The 25,120-nt window shown below is 49.5% G+C and overlaps 1 protein-coding gene across 5 annotated transcripts in view; it reads left to right on the top strand.

Moving 5' to 3' along the window:
- The window catches only part of DPP6 (dipeptidyl peptidase like 6), a 1,123,726-nt gene that overhangs the window by 975,978 nt on the left and 122,628 nt on the right, over window positions 1-25,120 (top strand). For all 5 annotated transcript variants that reach the window (XM_017519776.2, XM_017519786.2, XM_017519769.2 and 2 more), the window contains 2 exons: window positions 21,468-21,622; window positions 24,948-25,045. In XM_017519776.2, coding sequence (XP_017375265.1) covers window positions 21,468-21,622; window positions 24,948-25,045 — 253 coding nt within the window. The remainder of the gene's footprint in view (window positions 1-21,467; window positions 21,623-24,947; window positions 25,046-25,120) is intronic.

Below are 25,120 nucleotides of genomic sequence, written 5' to 3'. Positions count from 1 at the left end.
AATACTGTATTTTCCATCTGCATTTGGTTGAAAAAAATGTTCACATAAGTCAACCCGCGCAGTTCAGACCCACGTTGTTCAAGGGTCTGCTTTCCTGTCCTTATGTGGGATAGTGACAAGGGCCCCTGTGTCTCATGGAGTGCGACCGAGCTGCCTTTTTGCAGAAATGGATTTGCAGCCAGCTGTCCACACGTCCTGGATCCTCCCAGTGTATCCCATGTAATGGGTTAACTGGATCTGTCTAAGCCTGGGGCTTCCCACCCCTCAAAAGCACCTTCTCCAAGATTTCTGACTTAAATTGCTCCAGCCACAGAGAGAAGCATTCATTGTCTCTCACCACACCCGCCTCCCAGTATGGAAAAAAGGAAGACTGGAGAAGCCATACGTCAGCAGCCAGTAAGGCTAGAATGAAAATCTGAACGATCGAGGCAATGGACTAGAAATCAAAACCCCAACTCCATCCCTTCCCCACTAAAGGAACGAGAAGGGACGCTGCCACCTGGCGGCCAGCCGAGGCGTGTTCAGGGAGCCGATCTCCTCCCTGGACCCCCCGGGTGTTGATTTGTGGGAATTTGCAGATCTCTGATGATAATGAGGGGATTCGCAGTGTGTGATATGCAAATAACACAGCACTGATTAGCGAGGGAGGCTTCGAGCCTTGCAAGGTAAAAGCTCCATTTGCCTTCTGGCTTGATGTTCGCTGATTTCTTTTTTAACCCCCCATTTAATTCTGCTCCCGGCACCTTGGATAAAATATTTAGTGGCAGGAAAAAGGCAGCAGATGCAAGCAGGAATAAATAAGATTCTCTGTATGTAGAATGAGGCCATGTATTTCGGAGCACAGATCTATCAGGCATGTGATTTATGTCTTTTGCAATTTTCCCGGACCCAGATTTCTCAGGGTGCTTTGATTTTTCTCAAGTATCTACAGCAGTAGGAGTCCAGGGAGCCCAGGGAGCACAGCCAGGCACTCACTCACAGTCAGAATCTGTGGGGCTGTGTTATTTAGGATGACCCTAAACGTGACCTCGCTGCCTACATTCTGTTTTGATATGTATCTTGCCTCATTAAAAGATGACACTCTGCAATACTCAGGCAGATGGATTTCTCAAACACTGGGCTGTAGCCCAGGCTGCCATACTGCATGAGGTTTAACTGGAAAATGAGCTGGTCTTGTTCCCTGGACTGTCAGGTCCAGCAGTGTAGTGGAAGGAACAAAGGAGCAGGAATCAGGAGACTCAGGAGAATCTGCTCTCTCCTGACCTGTGGTCCTGGGAAAATGGCTTGGTCTCCTCATCCTGGAGGTCTCCATGGTGGAGTGGGCTCAACATCACACCTGGGGTCAAGTCAAGGCTCCACGCGTCCCCGTGACCCAGAGCAAGTCGTCAACATCTCTGAGCCTCACAGTTCTCCTCTATAACAAATAATGTAAGCAGATCCACAGGTCACTAGGAAGATTACAATAGAATTGCCAGAGTACCTATAAATATTTGGTAAATATTTATTAACTAGGTGAAAAAAAACCATGTACCAGGCTTAGTAACACCTGCCCTGCCCTTCCCATTTCACTAGATGCTACAACGTTCAAAGAATATAGGGTGTGCCTTAGACTGTTTTGTGTTGCTATAAAGGAATACCCGAGGCCAGGAAATTTATACAGAGAAGAGGTTTATTTGCCTCAGGGTTCTATGGCCTGTGCAAGACACATGTGCCGGCACCTGCTCAGCTTCTGCTGAGACCTCAGGCTGCTTCTATTCATGGCAGAAGATGAAGTGGGGCTGGTCGTGCAGAGCTCACATGGCGAGAGAGAAAGCAACGGGGGTAGGAAGTGCTAGGCTCGTTTTAACAGCCAGCCCTGACAGGAGCGAATCAAGTAAGAAGTCACTCACTCACTGGGGGAGGTCATTCATCTTTTCATGAAGGAGCCACCCCCATGACTCCCACTAGATCATGCCTCCAACATTGGGGATCAGATTTCAACATGAAGTTTGGAGGCGTGAGGAAGCCAAACCATAGCATCGAAGCTAGGGTGTTGATTGGTTGTGAATATTGTTAGTCCTGCGGCCTTTAAGAAGGAAAGAAGAAAGCAGATTGCAGAAAGCCTCAAGGTATACATGAGTCTTCAAGAGAAGCCAGATAACATTCCATGACTTCAGCAGGAGACATGGGTGAGCTGGGTCTTCTCTTCATGGAAGACATGTCATTGGGCCCCTGAGTTCCAAAGACACAACCTTGAAAAAGCACCTGTTTACTGTCTACTCATAGGATTTAGGATTTCCCACATAGTCCCCAGGGCCTCCTCTGATCCTTTGACCTCTAATCCAAAGCCCTCCCTAGGTAGGAAGAGGGGAGCTCCGTGTTGAGGTTAAGATACCGTGCTGATATGGTGCCTGCCTTGGGCTATTTGACACCTGATAAGTTGGGGACTTGTTGACAAAGTCCTTCCACCATGAGGTCATCACCCCCCATCCCCCAGCTTGATTCTACCATTCTGTTTTGGAAATCCCCACCGGAAGTACCAGCAAACTCTTCTTAAGCTTCTAGAAATTTCCACCTGGGATTATTTTGTTCATAGAGCAATTCTGGCAGCCAGAGTTAGTTCTGCATCTTTGCTTTGGACCATAATTAGCCAAAAAGCATTAGGAAAAAAGAGATCACAGCAAAGCTTCACTCAATTTTCGACTTTCCTATGTCGTTTAGATTTTGGCAAGAGAATTCACTGTGAATGTTGCTTTTCACTATAAAAAGAAGCTGAGATTTCCTGCCAACTATTTCACAAAAACAAACATAAGATTCATTGAGAGAACCGGGGAAGCATCTGATCCTATAAAACACAACCAAAATATACTGTCTTTATCTTGGAAATGAACTCCCTAAGAGGATGGGAAATAAGTCATTCGAGCCCTTCTCTAGCTCAAGTGTAAGCACCCTATAACTGGAATTGTCTTTTCCCTCCTGCTTATTCCCAGGGCCGCGTGGGACCATTTGTAGCTGATAATATTGATTATAATCATACAGGATCATCCAGGAATGGAGACATTGGAGGAAGGCAGCAGGAAAGGGAAAGAAAATCCTGGTTTTCAGAAAATAACATGGAGACTTCATGAGCTCACTCTGAGTAATCACCCTTCACCTGCAGCATCTCCCTCTCCAGTCCACTGTGTTTAAGAGTTCGTCTCACCACAGTGTTTCATTGAAGAGCTGCTGGTTTTTAATTGGCCCTGTACCACTTAATTTATTTTCATTCTCAAATGGGCATCTGCCTTGTACGAACTTTACTTCAAAGCTGGATCTAAAAACATAGATTCTCAGAAGATTGCAAACCTGCAATCATACAGAGGCTCCGAGAAGGGAAATGACTTGCCCAGTGAAACGGGGTACTGTGGAAACAGCTTTGAAGTCTGGCATCCCTGGCTTCACCGTTCTACCTCCATCACTTACTGGTTGAATGAACTCAAGCGAATTGACTCAACCTGTCCGACCTCAGTTTCCTCCTCTGTAAGATGGAGCATCGACCTTGTGGGGCCGTTGTACAAATCATCATACTGTGTTAGTCTAGCATGGCTAGTCACTGATTGGGCACTGATGAGGTGTCACTGACTACTTGTGTTGCTGCTCTAAGAAAACACCCATATGTTCGTTTAAAAACGAATTAGAACACTTTTTCTGCCTCTGAATAAGTGCCTAAGATCCTCTATCACTTCTTGCTGTGAGTAAGGAGGACAGCTGCTCTCCCAGACTCAGCACTGTGGAGACGTTGTACAATTCTCCACTGACGCCCTCACAGCTTCTGTATAATGCGTGGGAAAATGTATAATAAAAAGTAAAGTGCATCACAAATGACAGGTATTCCTCGCTGTAAGAGGCAGAAAAGTTCCTCCTCAAAGTTACCTTTCTTGTTAAAAAATAATAATAAATGTTAGAAATAATAGTCTCTTTTAAAGACTAACTTTCTTCAAAGCCTTCTTTGCTCTTTGCTAATAACTGTTCATTAAGCCCTGTCCTGTGTAGCTGTTAGTCATGCTCACAAGCAGGTGGTACATTCTATGTCCTTGTACTTTAACCAAGATATCTGTGCTGGACGTGCTCACAGGTGTGTCCCAGCTCGCAGCCTGTGCGCCCTCCTTGTTTAGACTTCCTTTCTGTTCTCCCTTGCTCTTACCTATTCAAAAAAGTGTTAAATTATTAGCCACTTAAGTTCAGTTTTAGGTTATAAGTCTGGCTCCAGCCAATGGAGATCAGACACAGCAGTAGAGACAACCCCAAATGCGTAAAAGGTAAATATGTCTGCTTTTCCTTTGTTCATTGTACTCTCGTGGCAAGATAGCTAACAGAAGCACCCTTTCTGCAGAAAGTAAAATTGCCTTGCTTAGAGATCCCTTGTCTCAGTGCTGACTTTTCTTTGCAGCACCGAGCATCTATTTCCAACACTCACGTTATTAGTAGTAATAGTTGCTATATTGAGTGCCGTGGGTCCAGGCAGATTGGTTTATAGTCACTCAGATTTGTTGATCTAATAATGATGAGAATGGGTAGATGAAGGGATACAAGCTATCAGCTGATAATAACGTTTGAATGACATCAGTTTGTTTGCTTATGTAACGGGTCTTACATGGAGAGGAGACTGCACCTTAACTCCTCCTGTTTCCAGCAAGGAGAGAGGCAGAAGGCACCATGTGGTGGACAGCAGCCTATGTAGAGGGGCACGAAAAGGGGCAATGGGGACTCTCTCTGCACCGGGCAGAGCTTCAGGGTGGTGAGAGTCAGCTTCCTCCTCTCCACCTCTTCCCTTCTGCCACGTTTCCTACCCCAGTAACAGATACAGAATGTCTTCATGTGGAACATGGAGAATTTGCACAAAGGGAAGCAGACTGGACAAAGGGCTCTAGTCAGGGGTCTCCCTATCTGGGCACAGCCATTACCCTTCCCCTCCCATCCTCTGTTCCCTCCTGCTGCTACCCACTCTGTGCTCTTCGTGAGCTAGAGCCAGCTACTTCCTTAGCTGTAAACATCTTAGGTCTATGGACCGTGACTGGCAAGAAGTGGGCCTTGCTAGTTTCAATATGGAGTTGGTTTTAAAAAGATGTCACCCTGGCTCTCCTGGGCTCCTGCTTCCCTACAGCAGGAATCTCTTCTGCATTTTGTATACTGCAGCTATCTAGAACTTGCATGCTAGAAGAATCTAAGTATACCGGAGCTTGGAGAGGCTGGTGCCCTCCTGGTCTTCCTGTAGGTACTAAGGAGACCTCACCCTTCTGGGATCCAGGATCTCTCACTCAAGACTTGGGTTAGGGACATTAACATCTAAAGAACACTATCCACTGCAGGTGACTGTAGCTCTGACCTGCCTAAGAGGAAAGCCCTGACCTACAGCGGTGGCTGCTCTGTTCCAGGATGTGGATGGTACAGACTGGTCAGAGAGAGCCAGAAAGTTCTGGGGGTGAGCTGCAGCTATTGGCCCAGGGGTAAATGTTGGGCTCTTCCCAGGGCCACATCAAGACCTAGGGAAAGACATGGTGGACGGCTGTGGCCCTTGTGAACCGGATTTCCACCTTAGCTTCTGTTCAGCTCAAGCCATTTATTGAGCACCTGCTGTGTGCCATGCCCCGTGTGGGGCTCTTTGTCCTCCTGCTGGGGTTGTGTTTCTTGGGTAAAGTAGCTCTGGACACAGAGGGATTAATCATGCCTGAAGGAACTGGGAGGCCTCTGGGAAGCGTGGCCCATGGACACGGCCTAATTCCCCTTCTCTGCCGAGACCTTCACAGTCGCTTCTTCTGGTCCTGCCCAGGCTGCAAAGCTGACATTGTCTCCTAAACATTTTCTGTAGTGCTAAATTGTCACGTTGCTGAAGCTACGAGGCAGGAATAAGCGGGTGATGCATGGAGCTGGTGTCCCTCATTGATCAACGCGGTATTATACGCTGGCGTACACAGTGTGCCCAGTGACCCTTCCGCATCTATTATTTACTTGAAAGCAGCAACCACATCTATGCACCCAGGGCAGCACAGGGCCTGTGACAAGGCCCACAGACACGTTCCAACTTGCAGGGGCACCTGCGCTGGGTCTGGGGAGCCATCACCCTCAGCAGGAGAGGGCGACCACCTGTGGGTTTTTGCAAAAAAGCAGTGGTGTGGATTTCCCTGAGAGCCCCCTCTCATTCATCCTCTCCGATTCATGATCACAGCCTGTGTAGAGAGAAGGCTGTCCAGCTCAGGGCCGTCTGGGCATGGGGCAGGATGAAGCTCCTGTGCCTGTGGAACCCAGGCCCTCATTCTCTTTAGGGTCATGCAGCCCCCATGGCGACTTCCAATTCAGGCTAGTTCCATAACCCAGGACATTCTGAGGATGGAAGAGGGCGGGGACAGGGGCTGTCCAGAGGGGCTCAGCCCTGAGCCCAGGGTTTGGCCTGCCGCCTTCCATCTAGGCTGCCCCTGCATCTGCATCCAGACGTAGTATGCTGACGTCGTGGCTGGGGATGATGCCCAGGCTCCGGTGTGACAGGAGTCCGCTCTCTTTACACAGAACCCCTGAGCTGCTCCCTGGGGTCAGGACACACCTGCGCAAGTCAAAAGGCCAGCTCATTCTTCGAACAATAGAACCAGGAATAATTAATCATCGGGTGCAGTTGGACACAGAAACTGATTATGGTTTACAATTAATTAACCTTCCTCTTAAAAAAAAAAAAAAAAAAAACTGGCAACCTAATTTCCTGTCTGATACACATTGGTTTTGATATCCATTATTTTTTAAATGTGTTTTCATTGAGATTAGGAAACATTTGCGCAGAATATCTCAGTCTGATTAAGGTGACAATTGCTCAGGATTTTCGTTGAAGCTGTGTATTATAATGAGCCTTTCTGCAGCGCATGATAGAAGGAAATTTTCTTCCTATCATTTATTTTTTTATTTTTTTATTTTTTTTGAGACAGAGTTTCGCTCTTGTTACCCAGGCTGGAATGCAATGGCGCGATCTCGGCTCACCGCAACCTCCGCCTCCTGGGTTCAGGCAATTCTCCTGCCTCAGCCTCCTGAGTAGCTGGGATTACAGGTGCTTGCCACTATGCCTGGTTAATTTTTTGTATTTTTAGTAGAGACGGGGTTTCACCATGTTGACCAGGATGGTCTCGATCTCTTGACTTCGTGATCCACCCGCCTCGGCCTCCCAAAGTGCTGGGATTACAGGCATGAGCCACCGCGCCCAGCTCTTCCTATCATTTAAAACTAAAGCCAGACTATGTAAAAAATGTTGCATATAATTTTAAGGCTATAATTTTGTTTTGTGGCAAAAAATTCTAACTTTCAGATGAGGACAGAATAAGGTCAGCACTTTTTAAAGCCCTTGGAAAATCCAAACGCTGGTAAATCTCAGCTGGTAGTTACGTTGCTGTTTAATTAGGATTCTAATTTCACAATCTCAATTTATTTTTAACTTTCTGGTGAATATTAACAGGATGATCAGTTTTGGCAAAAGACCAGGAAGAAAAATATAAACTGCCTAAGGAAATTGAAAATTACAATAGGGCTGACAATCCATATTACCTAAAACACTGAACCAGTTCCTATATAGATGATGAAATTAATGACAAAGTCAGTACGAGTATGATTGTGAGACATTCCTTTTGAAATTGAATACATGAAGACACATGCACATGTATGTTTATTGCAGCACCATTTACAATAAATAGCAAAGACTAGGAACCAGCCCATCAATGGTAGACTGAAGAAAATGTGGTACATATACACTATGGAATATATGCAGCCATAAAAAAGAATGAGTTCATGTCCTTTGCAGGGACATGGATGAAGATGGAAACCATCCTCAGCAAAGTAACACAGGAACAGAAAGCCAAACACCGAATGTTCTCACTCAGAGGTGGGAGTTGAACAATGAGTACACATGAACACAGGGAGGGGAACATCAAACACTGGGGCCTGTCCGGGGGTCGGGGCCAAGGGGAGGGATAGCATTAGCACGAATACCTAATGCATGTGGGGCTTAAAACCTGCATGATGGGTTGATAGGTGCAGCAAACCACCATGGCCCATGTATACCTATGAAACCAACCCGCACTTTCTACACATGTACCCCAGAACTTAAAGTAAAATAAATAAATTTTTAAAAAAGAAATTGAACACACGTCAGGAACTGAATTTAAAACAATGTTTTGGTCAATACCAGGACATGAGTGATGGTGTATGTGCAGAGCTGCCTGCCTGCCCGACCCTGGGCCTCACAGAGACTATTACTTGATAGGAAAGTTTGAGACCCAGACGTCCCCGCCAGCCCAGCATGCACAGACTCAGAGCCCACAGCTGCACACTGGGGTTGTCACAGGAGAGAGGGGAGAAGGGGAGCCTGGGGACAGGCAGGTGCAGGAATGTCTCTTTCAGTATTTCCCAGGGGTTACCCTTCACATACTAGCTGTGTGAGCTTCAGCGCATTGTTTAAACTTCTTTCCCTTAGTTTCCTTAAGGGAAAAAATAAAGACAATAATATGTCTACCTGGAGCGATTGTGTTGAGGATTAAATGAGTTAACCCATCTAAGCCAGGAGAGCAGGCTTGGGGTGCGTTGGGTGCTCACCGGCTGCTGGGTGTCGCCGTCACCATCACTACCCTCTAAGACGGCTTACCCGGAAGCTGCCAAGTAAAACTTACTTCCCCCCAAAAAAAAGCCACAGACACGTTTTACCTGTAAATCTTCATAGGATGAAGGAAAAGGGCAGGATGTTTCCCAACGCTGGTGTAGGAAGAGGTCAGAGGGGGCGATTCGCGGGGCAGGAATGTCAGGACGAGGTGGCCTTTGCCTTGGTTCCCCCTACCTAATGGTACTGTCCTCACCAAGTCTTTTTATTATGAAAAGGAAGAGAGGTGAGGGCTTGAGTGGGATTTTTGGGTTGTTGGGTTGCAGAGGGAATATACGTTTTTGCGGAAGCATTAGAAAATGTGCAGTGAAAACACATTGAGCCTGTTGGCCCCCAGGCCTGTGGCTGCTGGTGGGAAGTGGCCATCTGCCCTGACCCACCCAGGGAAGAGTGAGCCCTTGGCTCTTTTTCTCTTCTGCAATTTCTCAGAACAAGGAGGGCGTTGGGTAAAGAGGTTTCCCGTGATAGTGAGGCAATTCTGTCAGTATAGTCCCTGAGGTGACCAGAGGCCTGGGCTCGCCAGGCGCCAGAAGGTTCGGCAGCACCCCACATGTGGCTCTCAGATCATCTAGTTTTGGGCTCGTCTTCCGTTTTGACTTCCTCTGCTCCCTCAGTTGGGCCCCTGCCTATTGGTTTCCAAGGCCCCAAGGCTGGCATGCAGCTCCATGGTCATAATCGATGTTTTAGGGCACCTGCAGAGTGCAGGCAGTGGTAGATGGATTTTACAAATAATAATTAATAGAGCTCTCACAGCAACGACCCAGTGAGGGCAGCCTGCTTCTATCCCTGTATACAGAGGAGGAAACTGAGGCACCCAGGGGCTAGGTCACTTGCCCAAGGTCACAGCCAGTGGGGCAGGGCCGGATTTCAGCCTGGAAAGTCTAGCTCCTGAGGCCATGTTGCTTAGACCTCCCATACCCCCCACCTCCTTAGGGTGGGACGCTCTGTTCCCCCCACTCCCTAATCCTCAATCCCCTTTCCCCTCCCCATCCAGGAAGCCTGCTAGGTTGGTCCTTGTCCACATTCTCCTTCCTGGCCTCCACCTAATAATAGCCTGTTGTGATACTTGATTCAGCTCACAAGATATTCTAGAACAATGAGAGAAAAATGAAGGTGAAGTCGTTTCCTTCTCCATCCCTCCTGACCCTGAGGAGCCAGCCAGCCTCTTCTCCCTTCCGCTGGGTGTGAGGGTCCCTCCCTGCGAGGCCCTGCAAGTGTCTGCAGATGCGCCTGCTGATGCCACTGCTAGGTGGGTGCTCCGTGCACTGAAAGTTCCCCCTCCTCCCCCACTGCAACCGTCCTGCATCACTCGAAGGGCACATTCAACAAGAGTTCACCATAATCTCTGTCATCATGGGGTCTTCAGGCCTTTACAGGTTGCCAGGGGGCCCAAAAACCATCTGCTGGTCACCTCAACTCTGTAAAGAGGGAGGGGTGCAGAGCAGGAAGTGGCTGAGGGGGGTCGGAGACCCACGCAAGGAGGAGGTGCCTGAGTGGCCTCAGCCACGTGCCACGCTCTTCCCGCCACATGCATGGCCTCCCGGCTCTGACATGTGAGCACACGCACCTTCTGCCTTCACTAAATCCATGCCCCCTTCAGGTTGGCAGACATGGCCTCTTGAAGACATGTTCTTGCCTGTGCCCTGTCCTGGGAACCTGTAGTTGGCGGTTACTTTTAAGAGCTTAGGAAACAGTGTGGAGTTCCATCAGGGACAGGCATTCTAGAATCCCTCAAACAAAGCTGAGTGGGTGTGGCGGTCAGGGCCGGGGAGCTGCATCAGGAAGCCCGTGCATCTGCGGCCACACTTGGTTCCGTGTAGGACCACGTGCCTCATATGTCCCGTTACACTGAAATCTTTTCAGATACATGCAGACATGGTTGTGATAAAGGAAACACAGATTTTTTTTTTTTTTTTTTTGAGACAGTCTTACTCTGTCAAGCAGGCTGGAGTGCAGTGGCTCAATCTTTGCTCACTATAACCTTCTCCTCCTGGGTTCATGCAGTTCTCCTGCCTCAGCCTCCTGTGTAGCTGGGATTACAGGTGTGCACCACCGTGCCCAGCTAATTTTTGTATTTTTAGTAGAGACGGAGTTTCACCATGTTGGCCAGGCTGGTCTCGACCTCCTGACCTTAAGTGATCTGCTCTCCTCGGCCTCCCAAAGTGCTGGGATTACAGGCACGAACCACTGCACCCGGCCAAAATACAGATCATTTTTAAAGTGGCATTGAATATTTAGAACAGAATTAAACGGATAACTGCAGGGCTTTTTTTCTGTAAGAAAGGATGCTCATATTGTCAGAGTTTGAAAACCAAGAGACCCAAGCCAAGCCCTCATTTTACAGTAGAAGAAAGAGGCCCGGAGAGGCGGGACCAGCGCTGGAGCCCGGGTCCTGCCTGTTTGCGTCCTGCCCGTGAGGGCACGTGGCCCCTAAAAGCAGAAGGTGGGGCCCAGGCATTCGTCTATGGAGTTTTCCCTAAAAGTTGTTCTTCTCTACTGGGGACAGATCCCAATTTTGTGGGGCCTAGGGCCTATAAAACTGGAGGATCCTCTTTAGAAAAAGGACAGAAGATCGTGACTGTAAGCAGAGGCCCATGAAGCAGAGGAGCCCGGAGACCACAGCTTCTCAGCCCCTGTGCGAATTCACCCTGGCTGGCACCCCACAAGGCCGCTCCCCGTTCCACACTGAGATCCCGCAGACCCTCCAGAAGAGCTCGCTGTGGCTCACTGCATCCCCGGTCTTTGCATGTTTGCTTATCACTTGATTGTGTCCCCTGATGTCACTTGTACTTTAAATGCCTCCCTCACATCAGCAGGCAATTGACAGTGGGGAAGGGAGAAGGAGGGTGAGCAGTGAGGCTTCTCAAGTACACGTTCAAGAGCACAGGGACGTCCTCCCAGGAGCGGCCTCTCTCTCGTGCCTAGCACAAGGGTCAGTGGCAGTGGGGGGAAGGGGCCCCCCTGCGTGGGTGGACTCTCGAGGTCAGGCTAATGCACAAGACTATGTGGTCTTTCCTTCCGGGTCCTTCTCCCCTGAGCCTTATGCCCAAATCCAGGTCTTAGCACAGCTTCCAGCTTTCGTCTGAATTCCAGGGGAGGCCCAAGCTGGGATCCCCCACTTCAAAACTAAACTTGAATTCAAATGTACAGCATCGTTCCACAGCATACAGACCAGCAGGCGTCCACTCTCTTCCTCCAGTTCTCCGTAAGGGCCCTCTCTGGGCCCAGCCAGATAGCATGTCCTCAGTCCATGGGGTTGCAGAAGGGGTTCACTGCCTGTGCCCTAGATGCCGATACTGTGGCACAAGCATTTTCAGAAAAGAAAAGCTTTATATTAAAAGTCTATTCCCAGCCAGGTGCGGTGGCTTATGCATGTAATCCCAGCAATTTGGGAGGCCGAGGCGGGTGGATCACAAGATCAGGAGATCAAGACCATCCTGGCTAACACGGTGAAACCCCAACTCAACTGAAAATACAAAAAATTAGCAGGGCATGGTGGCACATGCCTGTAGTCCCAGCTACTTGGGAGGCTGAGGCAGGAAAATTGCTTGAACCCAGGAGGTGGAGGTTGCTGTGAGCTGAGGTTGCACCACTGCACTCCAGCCTAGGTGACAGAGCAAGACTCCATCACGCAGGGGAGTGTTTAGCAGGTGGATTCTGGGATTAGCAGGTGATTGGTGTAAGAAAGGGGGAGATTTGGAAAGTCCTTCAGCATGCACAATTCTTTCTCCACGATAACTCATGGGCTGCATGTGCAAATTCAGGGAGAGTTGGGGGTGGAAATTCAGGCCGTGACGTCAGCAAGCTTGTTCTGCACAGACCCCAGTTGACCAACTTGGTTCCCACAGACCTCAGCCAGTTCTCTTACCTCTGGTCGGAGGGAGTGTCAGTGTTTCAGCAAGTTGTTTCTGTTCTTGTCTGCCACTCTGTAAACTCAAGAACTTCCCTTAGCCATTGGTTCCTTGAGCTCTTTGGGGCATGGTTTCATTATTAGGCTGCTTGTGTATCTCTTGAGTGACTGAGTGGGTGGATAGCCAATCAATTACCAAATGAGTGAGAAACAAGAGAACATCCCCACTACACTGGGACCTGTTTGGGCATGAGGCAGGTGGGCAGAAGACAGCAGGCCCAGGAGTTCTGGAAGCTCCTTCAGGTGCCCACAATACAGATGAAGAGGAAAGAGTCAGAGAAAACAAAACACAACGGAGGAAAAAAGGAAAAAGGAGCCTGGCGTACTGGCTCATCCTTCCTCTTTCAAAACACTTTTTTTTTTTTCTTGAGACAGAGTCTTGCTCTGTTACCTGGGCTGATGTGCAATGGCACGATCTCAGCTCACTGTAACCTCCGACTCCTGGGTTCAAGAAATTCTCCTGCCTCAGCCTCCCAAGTAGCTGGGACTGTAGGTACCCACCACCATGCCCGGCTAAGTTTTATAATTTTAGTAGAGATGGGGTTTCACCATGTTGGCCAGGCTGGTCTCAAACTCCTGACCTCAAGTGATCCACCTACCTGGGCCTCCCAAAGTGCTGGAATGACAGGTGTGAGCCACCATGCCCGGCTCAAAACTTTTCAAACTGAATTTGAGCTCAGCAATCCCAAATGCAATGGCATAAAACTGGGAATGTGTAAACGGGGCATAGTTCTTCCCTCCTCTGCTCTGCACCAAGTGGGATGACCAGAAGGGGCTGAGCGGTGTGGGGCAGGGCTCGCTCGTCCACGTGTCCCATGGCTGATGCCGGCTGCCAGCTGAGGCCTGCCGTATCCCCGAGGACACCTAATGTAGCCTCTCCATTTGGCCAGAGTTTCCTCACAACATAGCAGACGGTGTTCAGGGTGAGTGACCCAAGCAAGAGCAAGCCAGGGGAAAGCCATCCCACCTCGTATGACGCCATTCTTGCATTGCTATAAAGAAATCCCTGAGGCTGGATAATTTAAAGGTAAAAGAGGTTTAACTGGCTCCCGGTTCGTGCAAGAAGCATGGAGGCACCTGCTTCTAGAGAGGCCTCAGGAAGCTTGCAGTCATGGCAGAAGGCAAATGGGGAGCAGGCACATCCCACGGCGGGAGCAGGAGCGAGAGGCAGTGAGTAGGGGTGTGGAGGCGCCACACACTTTTAAACAGCAGGTCTCATGAGAAGCCACTCATTGTCATGAGGGCAGCACCAAGGGGACGCTGCTAAACCATTCGTGAGAAACCCAGCCTCGCGATTCAGCCGCTCCCACCGGGCCCCACCTCTAGCATCAGAATGACAATTCAACGTGAGATTTGGACGGGGACACACATCCAAACTGTTGGAAACAGATGCTCAGTGCCACAGTGAAAAGTTAGCACTGAGACACAGGATCTTTCAGCAATGCAATTTTTACTTCCTAGACTGCAGGAAGGGTACACTTGCTAGCCATCTTGCCATGAGAGCACCATGAACAAAGGAAAACACACAAATTTATCCCTTATGCATTTGGAGGTCATCCTTACTGCTGTGTCTGATCTCTGTTGGCTGGAGCCAGACCTCACAATCTAAACTAAAACCTGATTGGCTAATAACTTAAAACTTTTCTAAACAAGTCAAAGCAGTGGAGAGCTGGGACACGCCTGTGAGCACATCCGGCACAGGTATCTTGGTAAAAGTACAAGGACACAGAATGTACTACGTGCCTGTGAGCATGGCATGTCTAACAGCTACATAGGATAGGGCTTCACAAAGAGTTATTAGCACACTTGTTCTCTAACAAGAAAGGAAATTTTAAAAAGGAACTTTTCTACTTCCCACACAAAGTATAACACACCCTTTATGACCGAGTTTTAGAAGCCACAAGCCATCACTTTCTGCCACATTCTCCTCATTCAAAACACTGCTCTGGTTCAAGGAGAAAAGAATCACCTCTTGGTGGGGGTGGGTGTCACATCCTGGAGTTAGCACTGAGGCTGGTTTTGGAAAATACAGCGTGCCACATTCAGCAAGGCGTCCGTCTCTGTGAAGTAAATTATACTGAGGCATCAGTGACTTCGTAGAGAAAGGGCGTGAATAACCCCTAGCCACAAATACCGTCGAGAAGTATTTGTGGAGGCATCTTGGGAAGAGGCTTCTGATGTTCCAGCCTACTCCTGGCCACTGCGGGCCCCACGGTCTTCCACAGTGGTTGAATTCGTGGACTGAGCATGGCATTGGATCCAACGGCCTTGCCTCCACTGGGCCTCTGCAGAATGCTGACCTTGGGAAAGACCATAGAATAGTAACCAGCAGGGCTCCGTGGACCCGGGAGCTTAGAACCGGGAGATAAGAGAAGCCTTCCTGTGATCCCCTGCTTCACGCAAGGGCTCCGCCATCTCTGCTGCAGTTATAAACTCAGAAGGATTCTATGTTCTGCTCTTGGAGGGAGTCTATAACTTGACATTCTGTCTTTAAGGAAACACAGTTTCAAATTCTGGGATACTGAGCTCCTAAAAGAAAACCCAGGCAACAGGAGGCTCCCGGCGTGTCCAGCCTGCCTCTGATGGGGCAGTGAAGCAGGAGGCACAGAGAAAATCACCAAAGCGTAGAAGTGGCCGGGAATCGCTTTAATGGCAAAAGGAGAAATCTTAGTCACGCTAGGCCTGCGTCATGGCTGCCTGTGACTTCTGGCCATTTAGAAATGGTTCTGCTGCCGGCAGGGTGCCGTGGCTCACGCCTGTAATCCCAACACTTTGGGAGGCCAAGGCGGGGGATCACCTGAGGTCAGGAGTTCGAGCCCAGCCTGGCTAATATGTTGAAACCCCATCACTACTAAAAACACAAAAATTAGCTGGACATGGTGGCAGGCACCTGTAATCCTAGCTACTTCTGGGGAGGGTGAGGCAGGAGAATTGCTTGAACCCAGGAGGTAGAGGTGGCACTGAGCTGAGATTGAGCCATTGCACTCCAGCCTAGGCAACAAGAGCGAAACTCTGTCTCAAAAATAAAGTAAAATAAAATAAAAGGCTCTGTTGCCGAGGGAAGAGAGAAAGATGAGGTAAATGCATCTCCTTACCCTCTTCCTCCCCGTGAGCTAGGCGCAGGTCACGTGTCCGTATGATGGGCTATAGATGCAAGGCTTTAGCTGTGGATTCCACAGCCTCCATCAGTAGCCTGCATGCTCCTAATAAAACTGCATCCTGGCCTCCCCCCCTGGCCTTGCCTCACCCAGAAAAACAAGGCCGGTGAGGTCCTAAGGAGCCCATTCTGCAGGAGCTCATGTGAGAAGAACTCTCAGAGAAACAACAGCAAGTCGCATTTCCCCAGGGTGTTGTAAAGCCTCCTGCTTCCCCTCAGCCTCACGTCTGTGCTCCCTAAGCTGGCTGTGGATTTCTCTATAGCTGAACTTCTTGGGCAGATGTGGCAGGAGGGTGTGGGGAGACCCCTAGTTACAACTGCAAAGGGGATTTTAAGTCTGTCTCTATTCCCGGCCTCCCTTTGTGTACCTTCTAGAACTCCTCTTGCTCCCCTCTCCACCCACACCCCGTGTCCTTTCTCCCGTGCACTCACCTTGCGCAGACCCGTGGATGTGGATGCCTCCCTCCATCTGCACCGAACCTGAGCTCTGTGGGTGCTCTTCACCACTGCGCCCTGGGCACTGCACCTGAGGCCTCGGCTGTCATTTGGAAGTGCAGTCTCTCTTCCTTGTTAAAGCACTGCTAGAATACGGAGGGGAGAACTGCGCTTTCCTGGGCTTGGGTCCTTTGTAGAGGCTAAAATGGCACCTGCTGGGCAGCTCTGTGTTCCTGTCGGGAATGACTTTGACTAGATCACTCTCACTCAGTGGATTTGCTAGAGGAGCTTCATCTGATGTCATACTAACGACCTCAAGAATTCATCTTATGCCAGATCTGTTAGGTCCATGATAGCGAGACCTCCACTGCAGACAGTAGAAAGTGGGAACGAGAGGAGGTGGTCACACGCTTTCCTCCTAAAGGCAGGAGCCAGGTGTCACTCATCATCTTTTCTCACCCCAGCAGTAGGAACTCAGCACACACCCAACCTCACTTTGGGGTAGGCTGGGAAAGGTCTTCATCCTGGGAGGCCGTGAGCCCACCTACAAGCCGTTAGTTCTTTTACTAAAAAGAGAAGGGACTGTGGATGGATTGGGGGACAACGAGCAGGTTCTGCCATTCCACCTGCCAAAGAGCCTTCTCTAATTTCTTCCAGCAAGAGAGAGATCTGCGTTTCCAGACCCCACAGTTCTTTCTGGTTTCTGCCTTGCCCACTTTCCCGAGTTGCAAGTTGCAGATCTCCTCCTGTTTACTGCATCACAAACTTCTAAGTTTGTCTCTACCTTACTATGCCATAGGGAATTGTGTGTATTAATTTCCCTGAACCTCCAATTCCCCAGTTGTAAAGGGGACTTAATATAAGCTTGTAGGTGCATCACATTCTCCCCAGAAGAACTCACTCCTAAGAAAGCAGCACCAAACCATTCATGAGAGACCCAGCCCCATCACCCAGAGAGACCCAGCCCCATCACCCAGAGAAACCCAGCCCCATCACCCAGAGAGACCCAGCCCCATCACCCAGCCCCCTCCCGCTAGTCTCCACCTCCCAGCGCGTCCACACTGGGGATCAGACTTCAGCAGGAGCTTTGGTGGGAACAGACAGACCACTCCCAAACCACAGCACACACGCGAGTGAGGTCATTCAGCATTATGTCGCTTAGCACACGTCCTCCAGGCTTATCCGTTATGTTGCGAATGCTAGGATTTCCTCTTTTCTGGTACTCATTGTTAACCAGAATGTACACCAAAAGTCAGCTGAAGAGGTTTTGCAGAAAAGGAGCCTGTACCTTCCTCACTGCCCCAACAATTACCAATTCTCCTGCCTGCAGTGCGGCCCCAGTGCCTGTGTCAGCAGCACACGCATGTGCCCCGCCTCCCAGTGGGCTCTCCTGCAAACCTCCCGAAACCTTGCTGGGCAAATGAGACATAATCATGGCAGCCGCCTCTTCATCTGGATCTGTCAAACAACCTGGAAAATGGGAAGATTCCTCTTCATTGTTGCATTGGACTTTATCGCCTTGAGCTCAAAGGGATTTTTTCCCACTGGATTTGGCCTTAATGCTATTTGACAGGAATGAATAACACTCCAAATGTTATTCATTCTTCAAAGTACAGTAACAAGAAATGAAAAAAAAATAAAATAAAAAAAACAGCCCAGATCCTACCTTGGGCTGAAGCTGTGGATACGCTTGGAATCTTCAAGAGAGAGGCAGCCATTGACCTCCCATGGTCCCCAGATGAATCTTTCTTTTCGGATGCTAAAATAGCCCCCCAGCAGGTCGGGAAAGGTGAAGAAAAGATGTATTCTCTAGTTTTCCAGAGTTAATTGTACTTTCTCAGAGAGCAGAGTGATTCATTTTGTTCCAAGGAAGGTGTCCGTGCAATTATTTTGTTAATGAAATAGATTTTCTTCTTCTGCAAAACTCTGTTTCTGAACTACATTTGGTGCATGGCATTTAAACCAACTGCCTCATTAAGCTGGAATCCTGCAGAAAAATGTTTGCAGAATAGGGGCATTTGGAATTAATGCTAAAATATCAAGGTTTCTTCTGCCCGGCCCTTTACCCTTAGTTTCTTATATTTCATTATCTCTTTAATGAGCAACTGACGTGCAGGAAAATAAAAATGGCAAGGACTGATGTGTTCAGGGGCACTTAGGGAAAATAAACTAAAGCTGCCCTAGTTTTGTATGGCTGGCATTTTGGCTTGGCACCGTTTATTTGCATGTGCCACCATCTCAATGTCGGATGGCATTGAGAGGCACTACCTTTGCCGTCACACACACCAGGGACCTGTTGTTTCTGATAATCTTTATGTTCCCTTTTTTTTTTTTTGAGACAGAGTCTCACTCTGTCACCCAGGCTGGAGTGCAGTGGCCCAATTCTCAGCTCACTGCAACCTCTGCCTCCCGAGTTCAAATGGTGACTCTCCTGCCTCAGCCTCCTGAATAGCTGAGATTACAGGCATATATTTTTGGTAGAGATGAGGTTTCATCATGTTGGCAAGGATGGTCTCGAACTCCTGACCTCAAGTGATCTGCCCCCAGCCTCCCAAAGTGCTGGGATTACAGGCCTGTCTGTAAGTTCCCTTCTGGCCATTACATTTTGTCATGTGTAGTGATGGTTTTGTTCTACCTCCTAGTTCTCTAAAGAGTGAATTGAGCTTCATGGAAACACTGTGGCATTTGCTGATGAGATGGATGGCAACAGAGCATTCTCAGCCCAGCCTCGGGGCCAGCCTTCACCCACGTGTTTTTCAGTCTCTTGTCCCAACAAGCATGACCCAGCCTGGCCCATGCTGCTCAGAACCAAGCACCAGCGTTTCCTTTAGGTCAGACAGTGAGTCCAGAAATGAGATGCAAACACCCTGGGTGGAAATGAGAAGTGGCCCTTGCCCCTCTTGCCTGGTCGCCTCTCAGGGAACCTATGGGGTAGGAATGAACGTGGCCTGATGTTGCATGTGGCTGATGGTTCGTCATCCTTCCGGTTTCAGAAGATTGCTTTGGGTTCAAAGAAAAGAAATAGATGAGTTGTCTCTTCAGGGATTTTGTTAGGGTTGGTTGGGACCAAAGCTGCTTCATTTTAAAGCCCTGGTTGCAGCCAGCCGTTTTCTGTTTTGGATTTTCCCGAGCTGGCTGTGAGCTAATGAAGCCACTGCAGGGCTCCTCTGCTGATTTCTTTGGGCGCTTCGCCTTCCGCCTCTGCCCTGAGAATTCTGCTCACTCCCAGGGACTCTACTCGGGCCCCATTGGCCCCTTTCTTCACTGCAGCAGACGTGATTGAGCACAATCACCCACAAATTGCGTTGCAAATGGTGCCTATTTTTTCCAGCAGACCATCTGCTGGAGTCGATTACTCACCATTCCAAGCGAGCAGCCAGGGCAGATCCGGTGACTCTGCGTAAAGTCACTTCTGAGTCACCTCATCCCAAACTCGCACCTGAGCGTCCACCTCCTGGCTGCCAAAGCGACTGGAAAATTACAGACCCTGGCAGTCTGGCGTGCTTCCTTCATCTTCTCCTCACTGACATCCGCAGGCGTCTGAGCCTCTGTCTGCACCGGCCAAGCTTCTAAGGCCATGAGACAGTCGCAGAGGGGAAGGGGACCCTAGAGACGGCTTCTGTGCCCCTAGCTTTGCAGATTGGGACTCAAGAACACACAGCAGGACTGGGGCTCGAGCCCAGCACACCAGGGCTCCTGAATTCATTTGTCACTGAGCACTGTTCTCCATACTCCGGGATGTACCAGGGAACAGGAGGTCAGACCCACCATGGGCTTCGTATTTCAGGAGACTCCACTGAGTTGTGCTGGAGTCTCCGGCAGACGGGACACTACCTTCGGTGGCAGGCTCTCTGCTGGGGCGTCTGGCCAAGACAAGGAGAGGAAGACTCGCGTGACGGGAGAGTGAGGCTCACGGAGGAGCAGCGTTCCCATCAGCGCCACGCCGGGTGCCACAGACACCTGGGCAGGGAGGGGAGGGGCAGGCAGGTACACCGCACCCTCAGAGCCTGGCTCCACCTCCCACCCCAGGAGGGGCATGGGCAGCGTGCTGCCTCAGGCCTCTGGACTTGGCTGTGAAATGCCCCCGTGGGTGACACCGAGCCCCGCTTCATGAACCCTCCCCCAGGCCAGCCGGTCTCCTCCTGCTGTGGTCCCACAGGGCCCGGGAGGCTGCCGATGTCAGCTGCCTCTTCCCTGCCTGGGATCGTGCCCTCCTATGGGCAGTCAGCCCTCGGCTTCCTTCCAATTTCCTTTGTTCTGCTGCATTAGTTGCACCCATTTTGGTTTTTTTCAAAGTGTTTTCAGGCTCCTTCATCACCTTTCTACACTATAGGTACACAGCGGGTTTATGGTACACACCTAATAACCGATTGAATGGGACTCATAAATTATATTAATCATTATTTTAGAAACAAATCTAGAGGGAATTGGTTTACACACTATATACACCCTGAGCAAGAGAGGACCCCTTGACCTAAGAGCTGTTAGCAATGAAATGGGTTCTCTGACTGGTTACACTCGGGAAGTGTCTTCTCCAACGTGTTGAAAAAAATTCTGTAGAATTTTCCCATCTGGAAAAGATATCACACCCTGCAAAACTCTTCTGTCGTGAAAACTCTAACCAGGACACTATGGGCCAGGAAAGAGTAATGGGTGTTTCTGGTTGAAGCCCAAGAGAAACACTCTTTCCATTTCAGTCCTTCTGAAGATGGCTCCATTTAGGTTTTCTGCCACATGCAGTGACCTTGTACCCTTCTTGTAAGAAGCCATGCGTAATGAGCATGCGCCTTTCGTGTACAGCAAGGGGCATGCTCGGTCTTTGGTGCATTCTCTGATAAGGGAGCTCTGTGTGTGCATGAATTCCTGACCTGCTTTCAGGGGACTCAGCCTCTGCCAGAGCTCACGTTCTCACTTGGTTCTGTCTGCGTGGGACATGCTTCCATATGACTTGACTTTCTCCAGTGCTGTTTTTCAAATCATATTAAAATAATCAACAATAGTACAATCATAGTTCAGTTGGACCCATGGTACTCAATGTGTGCAAAGGAAAAGGTTTCCAGGCGATCAGCATCTGTCTGGTTGAGCTTTGGTTAATGGGGTTTTCCCATGCTGGAGTTAGTCATCCGCATCAGTTGTTTCTTGAGCTCCCGTGGAATGGAAGCATGTGCAGGACACAGAGAAGGTTCCTCAAAAGTCGTAGCAGATAAGGCGTTCTGCAGGGACTTATTTCTCTCCTGGCTGTCTCACGTTCCTGCCTGTGCAGCTCCAATTTCCACTCCCACTTGTTGCTATTCACATTTCTCTACTCTGCTTTCCCTTAGAGGAGATTTTGAAGACACACATCGCACACTGGTGGTCTCCGGATGGCACAAGACTCGCCTACGCCACCATCAACGATTCCCGCGTCCCCCTCATGGAGCTCCCGACCTACACCGGCTCCATCTACCCCACTGTGAAGCCCTACCACTATCCCAAGGTAGGCAAAGGGACACGGCACAGCAAATTCTTTAAATTATTCATGAGCTCCCCCACCCTGCTCACCCAGTGTGCAGATGTGATCATCAGATGTGTGTGTGAGCAAAGCCATTAACTCAAGAAAGATTAATCATGTCTCTTACATTGCATTACATTTCCACCTCTGTTGAGCTGAGTTGTTGGCAGGTTTACTTAAGATATTCTAACTACTGTTTGTCACCTGACTGAGCTTCACTGAACCAAAATACATAGGGTTCCTCCCCTCCCCACTCCCCAGTGATGAAAGCGCACCTGCCCTCTCTCACAAGTCTTATTTCTATTTGGTACTTGGCCTCTGGGGAAGCAGGGGCAGAAAGACTTCCATCTGACCCTGGTCCCCTGGGTCTGGGCTTGGCCTCTGGGGAATCGGGGGCAGATTTCCATCTGCCCCTGGTCCCCTGGGTCTGGGCAAGGCTGTTTTGCATGTGGTCACTGCTATGGGCTAAATGTTTATGTCCTTGCCAAATTCATACATTAAAATCCTAACCCCAAGGTGATGGCATCAGGAGGGAGATCACTGGGAGGTGACGGGACGTGGAGAGCAGAGCCTTCATGATAGGGATTTGTGCCTTTACGTATTTGTCAGTTTTCATGCTGCTGATTAAGTCATACCCAAGACTGGGCAATTTACAAAATAAAGGTTTATTGGACTTACAGTTCCACGTGGCTGAGGAGGCCTCACAATCCTGTTGGAAGGTGAAAGGCACATCTTACATGGTGGCAGACAAGAGGAGGAAGCTTGTGCTGGGAAACTCCCCTTTTCAATGCCAGCAGATCTCATGAGACTCATTCACTATCAGGAGAACAGCATGAGAAAGACCTGCCCCCACGATTCAATTATTTCCTACTGGGTTCCTCCCACAACATGTGGGAATTCAAGATGAGATTTGCGTGGAGACACAGCCAAACCATATCACCTTATAAAAGAGACCCCAGAGACCCCTCCCTGTTTCCACCAAGTGACGATACAGCAAGAAGGCATGCTCTGTGAACCAGAAATTGGGCCCTTGCCAGACACTGAATTAGCCAGCACCTTGACCTTGGACTTCCGGTCCCCAGAACTGTGAGCGATGCATTGCCATTGTCTGTGAGCCACTCAGTTTATGGTATTTTCTTATAGCAGCCTAGAGGGACCAAGACAGTCATGTTCTGACCCAATGAGCTGGTAGAACAGCAAGTTTTCCAATGGCTAGGAGGGAATATTGGTGGGAGCAGGGACATTCAAATCTTGCTTTGTTATAAAAGCAAAGCATCCCAGTGTGAGTGGAGGGTCTGATGCTAAAACCTCCACAGCTGCTCAGCTGGAGAGAAGCTGGTGCCCGAGTGTGGACACAGCTCCCATGGACATGCAGGGTCTGCTATGCTGCCTTCTGGCTTCACTAGACTTCACCATCACCCCTGGGGTGGATGGAGGTGAGCAGTTCCCTGCCTGCATCCTGCCTGGTGACTGGAGGCTCACTTCCTGCCATGGGCTGCCGCTGCCAGGGGGCATTTGAACCTCAGCATCCTAGCCCACTTGAGAGCTCTGAGAACTGATGGTATGTGCCTGCTCTGCCATAATCACCCCCACAGACCTGCTAGCTTACAGTTTGCAGCAAGAGGAGTGATAACTTATAAGGCAGATCCATGAGGCCAGCGAGGTTCCCAGAGTCACAGCCTAGACGAAGGAAACCCCTGGTGTCTTAGTGAGCTCCAGCTGCCACACAAAATACCACAGACCCAGGTGGCTTAAACAGCAGGAATTTCTTTCCCCCAGTTGTGGAGACTGGAAGCCCAGGATTAGGGTTCCAGCCGAGTTGGTTCCTGGTGAGGGCTCTCCTTGTGGCTTGCAGACAGCCACCTTCTTGCTGGGTCTTCACAGGGAAGGGCAGGAGAGGGCTCTGATGTCTCTTCCTCACCTTTCATGGACACGGATCTCATCATAGGTGGCTACCCTCATGACTTTGTCTAACCTCAATAACCTCCCAAAGGCCTTACTTCCAAATAGCATCACACTGGGGGTTAGGGCTGTACCGTATGAATCAAGGGACATGTTTGGTCCGTACACTTGGTAGCATAGACTCCGTTCAGCAGCTCTTTGATCAGCATGGCCAACATCCAAGGGGGCCTCAGAAGGAAGGAGCATGAGGCCACTGTGGCCTTCCTCTGCCTTTTCTGATTCCGAGAGCATCTGGATGTTAACATGGCATGGATTTGCCTTTGACACAGTTCTTTCATTCCTTTTTCAGCTCACCTTGATTGGTCTTAATCTGTAGCACATGGGAGGGTCCAGGATTTTAGTTGGAAGCATAGTTAAATACAGTGTACTGGACCGATGCTTGTTCCTTCTAACCCTCCTACATTTCGTACAAGCTGTCCGCAGCCGCCCGCCCCCTCAGAAGAGCTGGTGGCTGTCTGACCTTCATCCTACCCGGAGATGAATGGTTCCCATGATTATCTTTCTATGGGAGTTTCCCCGATCTAGGAGTGATAACCTGGAATCCAGTAGGACACCCTTGACTTTCCAGTGAATTCTCAGACAGGTGCTCTGAAGCTGGGATTATGAAATCCCAGATTACTCAAGATTTGGGGTTTCATATTTTGATAGAAAATCAGCATATTCTGACTGACAGAATTCAGAGTCTCCTTGCCCCATTCCTACCCACTCATCAATCAGAGGCATGAATGGGCAAGCCAGCCTGACATGCCCTGTCATGGGGCTGATAGCCTCTGTCAATCCGAGCATCTTCTGCAGGGTAGAAGTGAGAGCATCAGACAAGACCCTGAAGTCCTGCTGATGAGGAAACCCCACATGTCTCCCCAGCCCATACTTTGCCCCAGAGAGGGCGGAGCAGGGAAGCAACAGAGTGCCCCACTTCCTTTTTGAAAGACTTACTCCTTCCCCACGCTGAGCATGGCCACCGCTCCTCAATGTCCATCACTTGCTCACCTCCAACTTCTACCCTTCCTGGCATCCAGTCCGTCTTCTCTCCCCCAGTCCTCATCTAGTCTTCTCTCTTAAGCAAGGTGCTCAGTACTCACCTGGCATTGCCAAACCGGGAAGCTGGGTGGAACGGGAAGTGAGTGGGATTCTAGAAGAGCAGCAATTGGCCCACTTAGCCCTTTGTCCTTTTGAAAACCCTACACGTGAGCCATCTGTTCTCCACATTAATTCTGCTCCTTAATATGGAGCTCCCGTGTCCTGGAGTCCCACCTGGGAATCTCCCGAAAGGAAAGCCTTTGCAGAGCTGAGGTGTGGTCTTGCAAGAGGCTGCTTGTTCATGTCTCTGCCCCTTTTTAATTCCCAGGCTGGAAGTGAGAACCCCAGCATTTCCCTACACGTTATTGGCTTAAACGGACCCACCCATGATCTGGAGATGATGCCACCTGATGATCCACGGATGAGGTTTGCTTCCTTCTATTACGTTATTTAAAAAAACCAAGATGAACGTTCAATGTATATGGTCTCTTCTGGATCAGA

This window comes from Cebus imitator, unplaced genomic scaffold (assembly GCF_001604975.1).
Source record: "Cebus imitator isolate Cc_AM_T3 unplaced genomic scaffold, Cebus_imitator-1.0 Scaffold20, whole genome shotgun sequence".
Lineage (NCBI taxonomy): Eukaryota > Metazoa > Chordata > Mammalia > Primates > Cebidae > Cebus > Cebus imitator.
The sequence above is the reverse complement of the archived record's forward strand: the minus strand, read 5'-3'. Positions and strand labels throughout refer to the sequence as shown.